The 13,133-nt window shown below is 41.2% G+C and overlaps 3 protein-coding genes across 4 annotated transcripts in view; 2 read left to right on the top strand and 1 right to left on the bottom strand.

Moving 5' to 3' along the window:
- The window catches only part of septin7b (septin 7b), a 407,282-nt gene that overhangs the window by 364,091 nt on the left and 30,058 nt on the right, over window positions 1–13,133 (top strand). The gene's annotated exons all lie outside the window — the stretch shown is intronic.
- Window positions 720–7,819, top strand: nr1d2a (nuclear receptor subfamily 1, group D, member 2a). Its single transcript, XM_076280781.1, has 8 exons — window positions 720–1,171; window positions 3,154–3,375; window positions 3,871–3,959; window positions 4,130–4,274; window positions 4,484–5,220; window positions 5,435–5,620; window positions 5,823–6,033; window positions 6,231–7,819. Exons 1-8 carry the CDS (start codon window positions 1,153–1,155, stop codon window positions 6,425–6,427), a joined length of 1,806 nt encoding a protein of 601 aa, XP_076136896.1. The 5' UTR covers window positions 720–1,152; the 3' UTR covers window positions 6,428–7,819.
- nek10 (NIMA-related kinase 10) overlaps window positions 10,144–13,133 on the bottom strand; it is a 14,693-nt gene continuing 11,703 nt past the window's right edge. Inside the window, exons 24-30 of the mRNA XM_076279582.1 lie at window positions 11,863–11,878; window positions 11,577–11,677; window positions 11,188–11,298; window positions 10,819–10,924; window positions 10,683–10,735; window positions 10,407–10,462; window positions 10,144–10,234 (exon numbers count right to left, since the gene is read on the bottom strand). Of these exons, the coding sequence (XP_076135697.1) occupies window positions 10,144–10,234; window positions 10,407–10,462; window positions 10,683–10,735; window positions 10,819–10,924; window positions 11,188–11,298; window positions 11,577–11,677; window positions 11,863–11,878 (534 nt within the window). The remainder of the gene's footprint in view (window positions 10,235–10,406; window positions 10,463–10,682; window positions 10,736–10,818; window positions 10,925–11,187; window positions 11,299–11,576; window positions 11,678–11,862; window positions 11,879–13,133) is intronic.

Raw genomic sequence — 13,133 nt, 5'->3', positions numbered from 1 at the left:
ACACTACGGACTTTGTGATTAGCAGTTAGGTGGAGGGTGGCGCATCAGGCCAAAACACGACATGACATGACAAAACACAACATCAACATCAGTTGAGGGCTGCAACTTCACTTTTTAAATGACAATATCCTGGCCGGACTACTGTTGTCAGTGATATAAGTATTTGAAATGAACATGATTTCTTAATGTCTAGTGACATATCAGGGCTATTTTATGATGAATTGAAATACATTTCTTACATACGGTTCCTTTAATTTATGTCTGATTATTATCTTTGCTTTCTTTTTAAGAGAATTAATTCTGCCAGAACACTTCTGGGACAACTCTTTAAAACGTGATCCACACATGTCAGCCTTTATTTTGTGATCCAATCAATCAGTAGAAGGCAAATTAACTGTGATAAGAAATTATTAAAACACTGGTATTCTGAATTCTGAAGAGTTATGGATCACTAATACTGTTAATACATAGGCACATACACATACTCAACTAATGGGAGGTAGGCTACTGCCCACTTTCCCCGTTTTCGATCCACACTACGACGATACAAGCCTAGGCTACTAGAATCACGTTGACATGCCTGCAAAAACGTGAAAGCAGGGCTATTACGTCCACCGAGATACGACTCCGCCTCTGGAAATGTGTGTCACTGGGTTAAAGTGACTCAGAGCGCTAGGCCAGGAGGAGTGGCTGGCAAATAGGTCACATGTTTAAAACACAACTCTGAACATTCGGTATACAGTGGTCTCACAGCTAGGGAGTGCCATCGACGAACAATTTCACTTGTCATTCAGTATCTACCTGGACATCGGACACATTCGTGTTTTAAAGCGTCTTTCGTTGAGGATTTTGAGAATCTAAACGCTGTGCTCTGCTGTGGAGATCTGCGGATATTTTACATGCAGTGACTTTTCCGATATAGTATTTGCAACTATGTTTCATTCTTACTGCCGCGGCAAAGTAAAAGGCAACAGTGTTACTGTAGTTTGATCAGCGGAACATTCGCAAGCTAAATTGTTGCAATTCAGGGAAAGTCTGTCTACTGTACACATTGTTGTGTACCAGATATATTTGTAACATTTTTGGTCAGTACTTATTCAACTTGCTGCAATATCTTTTGGCCACTTGTTTTCTGTACGCAGACAGCTAAATATGGAATCAACTAAACTTGGTAAGTATTTTTTTGTATTTTTAATTACATCATGTCTCTTTTGCTTTGAACAGATATTCACAGTTTCCTTATTTTTTAGCTATGATTAAACCAACGACTAACTCGTTATGAATGACTTGAGTGAGGTTAGCTTACAGTCGGCATCTATTTCTTCAACCATGTAGTACAAATGTTTGGATAGAAATACATTTATGTAAAGCATAAACCTGTTGTATTAACTGGCCGTGCTTACACATAGGCCTATTTGCAAGTTTCTGTAGTGATTCATCTGGCTGTTTTCGTGAAAGTCACGCCTTATGTGGGTTAGGAGTGTTACTAGTGTTTTGAACACATTGTACTCACGATGTCTGGGTTCCTCAAACTCACATGGAACAGCCAGCCTAGCCATGTGCCTCTGTGTACACGATTCTCTCTTTCTCGGTTCCTATTGGTCGAAATTCGCCGTGACGTGCTCATTACATAATTCTGCGCGATGTCCTGGCGCTGTGGCAGACTGCAGTACCACGTGAGACAGCAGGAGACAGTTGTCCTGACCTAGATATTTCGCCCATAGAAAACATGACAGATCCACGTGTGGGAGGGTTCAGTAAATTAAGAGTCATTGCTAGTTAGGTAATGCCCCGTGGATTTTATTATTGAGATGCACTTTCGTGCATAAAAATGCGCTATAAATAAAGATTTATTTTCTTACTTACTTACTTACTGTCATGATCTTGACGAGCATTACCAAAAGCAAAGTCATTACGTTTTTATAATTAGGCCACTGATAGCTCTTTGGCTCTGGTGTTCTATTCTATTCGTACTCATCTTGGCATCTTAAAAAGCATTAGGGACTAATGCTGCTTTTGTTCATTCAATTGTTTGATTGTTTGTCTAAACTTGGAGCATTCTCTGTAGCATTCAATGGCAGACAACAGAAATGTGATACATTTAATTTCTTCTCACCAAGACTTGAGTGATTTGAGTTAAAATAATTGTGATTTCTCTGCTTCTCTTGTAATCTCCAGAGGCACTGAGATGTTATTTGTGTGTGTGTGTAGTGCTACTTTTGCATGTATGGTATGTGTCAAGTCAGGTTTATTTATATAGCACATTTCATACACAGAGGTCATTCAATGTACTTCACATAAACAAAAGCAAACAGGAATGGCTAATAAAAGCTTAGAAGGACCAGGGTCAAAGAATAGCTTAAAAAGTGAAGAATAAAATAGAAAACATAAAACACACAAGGTAACAAGTACATAAAAGCATAAAAGGGCAATAGCTTAAGTGTTTAAAAAACATCAATTAATTACATGTCTGTTTTGCTTTGAACAGATTCCTAACATACACAACACAAAACACAGTTTCCTTCTTTAGCTACGATTAAACGACGACTAACTCGCTATGAATGACTCAAGTGAGGATAGCCTATAGTTGGTATCCATTTCTTCAACCAAGTAGTACAGATGTTTGGATAGAAATAAATAATATATTATAATTAATATTAATAATAAATCATATTAATAATAAATAAATGTAAAGCATAAACCTGTTGTACTAACTGGCTGTGCATACATATGTACATTCGCGCGTGAGACCTCATTGGAGAGTTAGATTATGTAACAGTGTTACCCAACGAGGTGAATGTGAAGTTCTAAAGCAGGTCAGTCACAGTGACTGAAGACATGGCTTCTACTCTTGGCCTTCCTGGTTGGCCATCGCTGAAACCTGTTGCGCTTCTTCTTACATTTAGTATCAAACCTCTTATGCTGCATGAAACTCTTGAGCATTTACTTGTTTTAAATTGTCCTTTTTAATTTGAATGTTTTTTTTAATCATAATATCATAATAATCAAATGTCTATCTTGAGTTTCCAACACTTATTCTTAACTCTTAATATGTAACCTTTCAGTTCGTATGGGGACCCCATAGCTTTTTTAGTGTGAATTCAATCAAAAAAAGTCTACCACTTTTAACTTGAATTTCTCCTTGCGTTACAGGGGGCGTTATAGCCTACATTCGTTCCTCTGGTCCTTCTCTCTGCCCTGAGGCTTGCTTGAGTGACAGCTCCAGCAGCAGCACAGGCAGCAGTAGCAACAGCAGCAGCCCATCGTCCTCCCCCTCTCTCTCGTCGATGCCCGGACGGGGGGGACCCTCCAAGCATGGCCCCACCTCTGAGAAGACAGGGGCACACCCCTCCACTGCCAAGAGCGGCATAACAAGTGAGTCACAGCGAAAGTTTAACACGTCGGTCGGATGGTTTTCAAGGGAAATGTAACAAGAATCCATCAATGGGTATCAGTTTGGGGCATTTGGGGGTTTGGGACCACTTTTAGCAGCCACTGTGTTTTTTAGAAACCAACCTAATTCTTAGAACAGGTCTCAAGGCCACTGTCAATGGTTTTGTGTTTGACAAAGAAGCTTGTGAATCTGTACAGTTGTTTGGGGCAAAAATCATATAGCTAAAGAGTAGTACCGTCTTTTCCGGACTATAAGTCGCACCGGAGTATAAGTCACCATAAGTCAAAAAATGTGTCATGAAGAGGAAAAAAAACATATATATATAAATATATATATATGTTGCACCTGAGTCGCAGGACCAGCCAAACTATGAAAAAAAGTGTGACTTATAGTCTGGAAAATACGGTAATATTGAATATCTTTCCTGTGTATAACTGAAGCAAGGCTAATCAGTTTTGGCTGGTTGTTGTTTTCAGAGCTCAATGGTATGGTTTTGCTATGCAAAGTGTGTGGAGACGTGGCCTCAGGATTTCACTATGGAGTGCATGCCTGTGAAGGCTGCAAGGTGAGGATCTAATTCTAACCCATTTTTATGCTCTTAATACGGAATTTCGCTTTTTTTCTCTCTCCTGGAGGTCCAGTCGTCTCTGCCTCCGCGCTGCGCTGCAGCTTTTGCACGCTGACTTTCTGTCCCGTTTTTGTTGTCTGACCCATCTATTGTCTGATCCATCACAGGGCTTCTTCAGAAGGAGCATCCAGCAGAACATTCAGTATAAGAAGTGTCTGAAGGCCGAGAGCTGCACCATCGTGCGCATCAACCGCAACCGCTGCCAACAGTGCAGGTTTAAGAAGTGCTTATCAGTTGGCATGTCAAGAGATGGTGAGTTTTGGGGTAGTTTCTTGAGTTTTTCGAGTGGCCAGTTGAACTGTTTTTGTAGTGTGGTTAGGATGAGGTTTAGTGTGATTTGTATTGTAACAAAGTGCTACAGAGAAATAGATATACTTCAACCACTAAGCTGAAATACTAAATAGTCCTTTTGCTGAAAGTAAATATTTTTGACCGTGTTCTGTTGGCTGTGTCCTGTGTAGCTGTCCGATTTGGCCGCATCCCCAAACGGGAAAAGCAGCGCATGCTCCTAGAGATGCAGAACGCCATGAACAACATGATGACAAACAGCCAGCTGCACCACATGCTCCACGGCACCCAGGCGACGTCCTGCCCGACGGAGCCCATCCCCATCCCCAGCACCACCTCACGGCCCTCTCCCTCTGCCTCCTCCTCCTCCTCCTCCTCACCCTCTTCCTCGGCGTCCTCCTCCTCATCGGCCCCTTCTTCGCCGCAGAGTGTGTCTGCTGACTCCGAGTCCAATGTTCCCATGGACACCTCCCTGAGCTCTGCGTCCTCCTGCGCGTCAGACAGCGGCGAGGAGGACGCCGTCACCGGCGGCAACAGCGGCAGCGCGGCGCCTCAGGATGGCATGTTTGCCTTCGAGCAGGAGAGGCCAGCTGGCTCGCCCGTCTCCCCCGCCCGAGGCTCCCCGTCGCTGGGGCTAGCCGAGCAGCTGAGCCAGAGCAGCATGGAGGAGACCTCCGAGTACGCGAGCCGCTGCCAGGACAACGTGGCGTCCACCTCGCCCAAGAGCTATCAACCCGTCTACCACACGCAGCTTCCTCAGAGCTGGGCCTACAGAAAAGAGAGGACCCACTCAGCCATGCAGCAGCAGCAGCTCAACAGCGCCCCCAGTGGCACATATGCAGCCAACACCCAAAGCTCTTATCACTATAGCCACAGCGTGAACGGGCACGCACCACCTATGAGGCATCTGGTTAGTATCATGTCAGGCTGTCATTACACTGTTGTAATTCAAGTCACTGGCTTGTAGAAAGATGGAGTGTGTTTTCCAGGGTTAGTTAGTATTGTTTTGAACTTTACGTGTAAATAGTAGTGCCAGTGAAATGAGCATGCAGGCATTATCAGGATGTTTATCTATGTTTTATCTTGTGTCCTTTTTGAAAGTCATTTGTAATGTGTCTTCCCAGGTATGCCCCATGAACACCTCCCCCGTGGTGGACCCACGCCTGCCCAGTCATGAAGTCTGGGAGGAATTTTCCATGAGTTTCACCCCCGCTGTGAAGGAGGTGGTGGAATTTGCCAAGCGAATTCCAGGATTCCAGGACCTATCGCAGCATGACCAAGTCAGCCTTCTTAAGGCCGGCACCTTTGAGGTAAGAGTCCCACCATTTCCCAGAGAAACAGACAATCAAATGTTTGAGCTTCAGCTTGACTTTATATCCATGTTAGCATTAGATAATGATTCAACAGTTAGGGCAGAGTTAGGAAATGAGTGGATTTAGCATGTTTAAAGAGCCTTTTCGGTTTCTCTCGTTTCGTTGTCCTGACCTTGTACTCTTCCCTCTTCACCACTAGGTGCTTATGGTGCGCTTCGCCTCGCTGTTCGACATTAATGAACGCACTGTGACTTTCATGAGTGGCCGGAAGTATAGCCTGGAGGCTCTGCGCTCCATGGGCGCTGGCGAGCTCCTCAACTCCATGTTCGAGTTCAGTGAGAAGCTACTGTCGCTGCATCTGAGCGAGGACGAGATGAGCCTCTTCACCGCCGTGGTGCTAGTGTCGGCAGGTAGGTGTCACTTCCTGTTTCTCACAGCACCAACACTTTCTTCTCTATAACCCAGTACAAGGATCTCACTAAGTACAAAAGTTCACGGTGTGGGGAATTAAATCAGTGAAGGAGGAAGACTAACACACAACCACTTTGTGAGGGATGTATCAGTTATTTAATTTAACACATTTTTTTATTTTCTGTTCTTTCAACAGATCGTTCAGGCATTGAGGATATGAACTCTGTGGAGGCGCTCCAGGACAACCTCATCCGAGCACTTAGAGGTCTGATCACAAAGAACCACGCCAACGAGGCTGCAGTCTTCACCAAGCTACTCCTCAAACTGCCTGACCTCCGTTCGCTCAACAACTTGCACTCCGAGGCACTCTTGGCCTTTAAGGTCCACCCATGAACCAGGAAGCGCTTTGTCTTCTCAAACGACCAACTTTGGAGGGTTTAAAATGTCACTGTAGAATGTATGTAAAGTTTTTTTTTTTTATTGTTTTGGGGAGGTGTCTTAAAAACATGTTGAAGATGTTTAAAAACAGATTGACTGCCATTACATACATGCAGGTATTTGTGTGAAACCTTTGTGGATTTTTGAAGATTTGGAGGTATCATACAGATTGAAAATATGTATTCATGGATCATTTCTGTGATCCAAAGAACCACTTAATTATTTTTTTTGGATACTTTGCACTTGTAATTCTCAAGTGGTGTAAATCATAAACATAAGGTATACTAACGTATATTCTTATGCCTGCTGATCTTCCTTGTAGTTTCTTAAAACACTACATCTTGAGGAGAACTATCAAGGACTTGCATTAAGATCCTGTTGTGGGAAATGCATGACTATCTGTTTAAGAACCTTGATGTCAGTCTATCCTTCAGAAACACAAGGACAGTTTTTTTTCTTTCTCTCAGAAAATTTAAGTTCACTTGAGAATTATGATAATATGTAGTTTTGTTGGTCAGAATGTATGGCTACATTAGTGCTAGCTAGCAGTCAGAATGCACATACGCTTTGCTTTACCTTATCTCCTGTTTGCTTTGTTATGTTGTAGTAGTACTACTTGTTTGCACACAGTTTCGCTGCCCATCAGAAGCAGCAAGCATACAACATTTTCACAGAGCCTATATTTTGCCAGGACCTAATTATGGACCTAATTATGGGACCATCGTCATTCAAGTCTACAAATATGATTTGGTCTAGAGACAATTCTCTTGAGAAGGCAAATAAGCATAGTCAACAAAGGAAAATAGTGAGCATTTGTTACTGCCATTGTAATACAGAACCAATTTATACATGTTAACTTCCTTGTACTTCCAGTATCCAAACCTGACTAAGAAATCAGGTACAACCTTCATGTACCTCGCACAGATGAAAAGCAAAAGGGAAAGAGCAATGCAAGTGAAAGTTTACCCAGAAGTCTGTAGAAGGCCTTAAGGCCTCGTGTCTGCATGTGGACATGGGGTGTGCTATTCTTCTGTTGTTCATTTTGTTGTCGCTTATTGTTTGTGTTTTCTTTTCTGTGACCAGAACAGCGAGACATTTTAAAATCCCAATGCCAGGGGTTAGTGTGCTTTCTGTGTCTGCTGTTCTGGAATTCTATGCAGAGGAAGCAGCTGGACGGTGTGATTTGCAGAGCTTGATTCAGCTCTGATTTACACAACTTATGTCCATATCTGTTTTGTCCTTTGTTCTGCTTTTCTTCGTAAATGAGTCCAGTATGTATAGTTGTGTATATCTATTGAAGATGTATCTATATAAATAGTATATCAATAAATATATACATATAGTATATACTATTGTGTTCTTTGTGTTTCTTATGTTCCTTATGGAATTAAAAAGCGATGTCATGCGTTTTTTAGGCTAAAACATTTTATGTCACTTACTGCAAACATCACCTAACCAACCGCTAGCTGACTGTGTCCTGAATACACTGTAAAAAAAAAACTTGATCTCTGTGGACAGCCCAGGCTCTAACAACAGCAACAAAAAATACCTGGGCAAGCCTAGCCCATAAAAACATAAACTGTTCCAGCAAATCACAGACGAGATGCGCGTTTAGGAGAGTTTCAATTGCACGGGAGCAGCACGGGAGGGAGGGGCAGGAAGTAGCGAGCTAGCTCTCTGTTTTGTTTGAAAGTCGTTACCCAGCATCGCTTAGAGCACCTTTAACTAATTCACTTAATGGGATGGACGTAGACATATGTTACATAAGGTACACATAACTGGCATAATTCAGTTTTTTCCCCTCACACAATCACAAAACATGTAATCATAGTTCTGTTAGATCATTTTTGAGTGCCCTCACCATTAGGTTAGTGACAAATGGTCAGAAAGGGCTTTAGTTTTTGAGATACCCCTACCGGAGGTAGAACTAAACCCAACAATGTTTTTCCTCATCTCTAAGGTCTCCCATATATGAAATGGATTCTTGGCTAAAAATATTTTACTGCTAAGATTGTTAAATTAACAGATATTGTTATACACCCCAAAACCAAAAAAGGACTAAAATATAGCCTGTCCGTATTGGAGTTAAGGCATATAAATTAGTAAATCAATCACACAAGCTTTGAGAGCTTTGAAACTTGGCATGTTTATAGTCAAGAAGTGGCTTTACCTACTAGAAAAGACTGGATGTGAATATCTTGATGTATGGAATGAATAGATATATATATAAACATACACCTAAAATAAGCGGACATGCAAAAAATTAATATCTATGCAGAATGTTTTTATTTACTTTGTAGCTGCTTTACCAGGGATTATCATAGAAACAATATAGTATGTCGAATATAAATATAGTATGACGAATCAGGGTGTTCTGTCACTCAATGTATGAGGTGTCCAAAATGAAAGAAAACATAACACTGGCAAAATACAGTCTCAAGTCCAAATCACATTATCAGTGGTGAGAAGAATGTTGATTTTAGGTGTATGTTTACATGTATCTATTCATTCCATACATCAAGATATTCACATCCAGTCTTTTCTAGTAGGTAAAGCAACTTCCTGACTATACACATGCCAAGTTTCAAAGTTCTCAGAGCTTGTGTGATTGATCTGCACTAGTTTATATGCCTTAACTCCCATACAGACAGGCTATATTTTAGTCCTTTTTTGGTTTTGGGGTGTATAACAATATCTGTTAATTTAACAATCTTAGCAGTAAAATATTTTTAGCCAAGAATCAATTTCATAAATGGGAGACCTTAAAATATTGTTGGGTTTAGTTCTACCTCCGGTAGGGGTATCTCAAAAATGTGGGGCCAAGGAGCCAGTTCCCTAGTGGTACTGTGCATCTTTGCCCACAAGGTGGAGCTGTTAACTCTTAAGGAGTCATAGAGAAAATAACTGGATTATGTTGTGGAATTTTAATAAGATGCAATAAATTCATGCAAAGTGCATTTTATGATACATTCCAAACCCATCTGACAGAATGATTATCATTTACAGAAAAAGTGCATCAGTAACCCTGAGATTAAAAACCTTGTACAAGAGTCATAGATCTATGAAGGCAACAAACAGTAACAGTAAATATGTAAACAGTTAAGTATGTCCATGACAATTTTGAAGGACTGTTACAAGTGGAAGAGCAGAACAATAGCATATGCTACAGCAGGAAGTGCAAGTCAACTGCAATAAACTTAAAGACTACACTCATTCACGGGGCAAAGGTCACCCTCCCTGCTCTACTTTACCGCTTAATCTGCTAAATATAGGCTGTGCCATACCAACAGTCCTAGAATGCACAGATACAGCCATCTTACATAACAGGATTGTAATTGAGATAGCTTAATGTTGCTGTGGTATTTTTAAAGGCAACACAAAAATAGAAATAACTTCTCATTTATCAGGAAGTGAGACCAAATTGCACGTAATTCAACTAAACAGCATTTTTCTGCAGAAGCTGAGTTAAACATCAAATGGCATACAGTATATACCTAATGGTTGCATGTCTGTGTAATAATACCACATCTAAAGCTCCCTGTCCAACAAAATGTTGATACTATGCTGTCAATATCATGTGCATGGTCATACATTTACAAACACTATACAGGTGCATAGAGTAAGGCCATTCAGACTGGCCTCCAGTTAAGCTCACGGATCTGCTTGCACCACTACGTGGCCTTGTTGTCACAGGCCTCAGAGGATACAAGAGTGCTTGGGGAATAGGGTCTCTGGTTTCCACGCATTGCCTCCTGATCACTCCTGTGGGGAAGTATTTCAGAGTTAGCAACAGTCTCGAAATGAATTTTTAATAACAGGCATTCGTTGGTTCAAAATGTATTATTAACAGTGTGAGTGTCATTACTAACTCTACAATGAAAAACAATCTAAAAAGGGCCTCCAAACCGTTTTCGTTTTTCGTACAGCAACTTACCTGGATGCTGTTCTGCTGTGGTAGCCATTTTCCTCAAGCTCATCCTCTATCAGAGTCTTTGATTAGATGAACACAAAGGGATTCAATGCACATATTAATCTCAAGACAAACATAGAGATACTAGGCTAACATCAGAGGAGGAGAGAGACCACATTAGAGATACTAGGCTAACTTCAGAGGAGGAGAGAGACCAAACTGGAAGAGACCCAGAGAAGGAGGGAAACAGGGAGGGAGAGACCGAAAAAGCAAAAGCCAGGAGAACAGAGAGAGACTCACTTGCAACTGTTCATATGTGATACCATCCTGCAGACCTGCGTAGCCACTCTCACCTGTATAGGTAGAGGGTTGTAAAACTTCCAAAACAGACACAGGTGGATACATTTCACTGAGTTAGTAAAGTTAGACACCGTACCTCGTGGTTCAGTGCTGAAAGGTTCCCCCCCAAAAGACTGGACCTGAGACCACCAATCTCTGCAGGAAGACACCAACTCAACCAAGTCTGAGCTTCCCTGAAGAACCTGAGCAAACCAATGGCAAGAGGCCTCATTATGTCTTTTCTATGTCCCTGGGTAACGTCATGAAGTATTTCAGCTGGATCAATACAGGTCTGCTAAGATAGAAAACCGTGGTGCTCTCAATGTACTTTGGCACTTAGATACTGTCATGACTGTATTTTGAACCACTGTTTTTTATGTCTTGACCATATCTAAAGCAGGTCACAGACACATTGTTGGAAAAGGATGAGGGACTGTTGTCTAGAAAACAAGGGTTAAAACCATACCTTGTTTAATTCCACTTTAAGGCTATATGGATTGCTTCCTTGATGGAATAAAGATTTTTTGAACCTCTCTATAGTCCGTCTCCTGTGGTTGGAGTGTTGGGCTGGAGGAAGCTAACAGTTCACATAGAATAACATGGTTACTGCCCGCGGTAGCTAACAGTTCGCATGGAATAACATGGTTACTGCCTGCGGTAGCTAACAGTTTACATGGAATAACATGGTTACTGCCTGCTGTAGCTAATAGTTCAGGTAGAATAACATGGTTACTGCCTGCTGTAGCTAATAGTTCAGGTGGAATAACATGGTTACTGCCTGCTGTAGCATGCAGAATACAGTGGTTTTTCATCAGTCATACAGTACATATCCTAGTATGGGTAAATACTGCTTACCTGACAAATATAAATAATTTTATGCAGTAGTCCAACCAGTCTTTGAACGGGGTCCTCTATTTGCCGAAGTTTCCTCTGAGATACAAAAATTCCTGCTGTGGCTGTAGAAACAAACATGTACAAATAAACCTATTATAGGTGATATAATGAGCATGTATATCATTCTTTTCACCAATATAACGCAATGTGTATTCTTAGGCCCTTTATGGTCCCCATATGGTCCTTTACTTTAAAAAAAATAAAAATAATAATATATATAATAATATAATATATATATATATATTACCTGGACGGGACTTTGGCTGTGGTAGAAAATCCCTGCTAACAGACACATATGTGGAAGGAAGGTAGGCAGGGAATGAAAAAGATTTTATATTCCACATTATCAGCAGTTAGAGAAATAAATGTCCCTATTTAAATAATACAATACAATGAAGCTTCACAAATGGTCATTAATCATTGCCTGATGGAACCTTATTCAAAGGCTTCTTTTATCCAGTGGAGGTTACAGCACAAAGAGGAGCAGAATATATGATCACATGATATTTCATAATTCCCCACAGATAACGGTCATCAAGAGACACATCACTAATAAGCAGTCTTCCGTTGTTATGTATATGCTGTGCTTATTTTTATAATATGTGGCAGATACTATTGTCCAAAGTGATGTACAGGATATGAACACTACATTAGTTACAAATAATAGTTTCAAATAAAGCTGAAAAGCCTACATAAGGCATAACTGTTAACAACTCACCAGGCAGGAGTGCGCTCTGACAGAGAAAGGCTGACACTGCACTCGGTGGGTCCTTTAGACAGTGAAAAGGAACCGTTACCTCAGAGGACTATTGCAACTGCAAGCTCAAACAAGTCTGAATGTGACATGACAAGATAGTTATGATGGATCTTACTGAAGCTTTTCTTACGCAGTTCTGTGGCAGAGCTGGAGGCTGTTCTGGAGTGTTTCTCAAAACCATTAGCTGTTGGGGAAAACATGCAACAAGATGATGATTAAGTGGGTTCTGCGAGAAACGACTGCATACTTTTGCAGTGGGTGACTATTCCAGAGAAAGCTACCCTGGTGCTCTTGCTTCACTTCAGCTTGAGAACTGCATTGAGAAGAATGCTGAATGCTCACAGATCCGGCCTCTGAACAGGCTTCTTCATTCTCCTTGATGATTTTTCCCTAAAATAAAAAAAAACACATTTGAACAGCTTGAATAAAATGACCAGTTAAAAATTACCTAAGTGGGATTCGAACCCACGCCTCCAGAAAGACGGGAACCTCCAAGCACCTTAGACTGCTCAGCCCTGACTCCTTGTAGCAGCCCCTTTGAGAAGACGCAGACAAGAACAGGAATATTTTTGAGTATGCATCGTTGAAGATTTAATGGAAGTCTGAGAGAAACACTGAAAAGACGCATCCAAGTTAATGTTGCCCCTAGGGTATGGCCATGACAGTCTCTGTAATTGGTTAACGCATTCAGCTGTTATCCGAAAGGTTGGTGGTTCAAGCCCACCCAGGGATGTGCTCCTTTTAAGCAATATAATCATATT

This window comes from Alosa pseudoharengus, unplaced genomic scaffold, assembly GCF_046254945.1.
Source record: "Alosa pseudoharengus isolate Yale_2024_CS ecotype anadromous, Long Island Sound unplaced genomic scaffold, YU_APseudo_1.1 YU_APseudo_1.1_scf_12, whole genome shotgun sequence".
Classification (NCBI taxonomy): Eukaryota; Metazoa; Chordata; class Actinopteri; order Clupeiformes; family Clupeidae; genus Alosa; species Alosa pseudoharengus.
This window is presented reverse-complemented; position numbering and strand designations above follow the sequence as displayed.

Excerpts from the sequence above, each read along its gene's own strand:
- nr1d2a (XM_076280781.1), top strand. Across the intron at positions 3,960-4,129 it reads ATGCCTGTGAAGGCTGCAAG|GGCTTCTTCAGAAGGAGCAT; the intron begins GTGAGGATCTAA and ends GATCCATCACAG. Across the intron at positions 6,034-6,230 it reads CGTGGTGCTAGTGTCGGCAG|ATCGTTCAGGCATTGAGGAT; the intron begins GTAGGTGTCACT and ends TTCTTTCAACAG.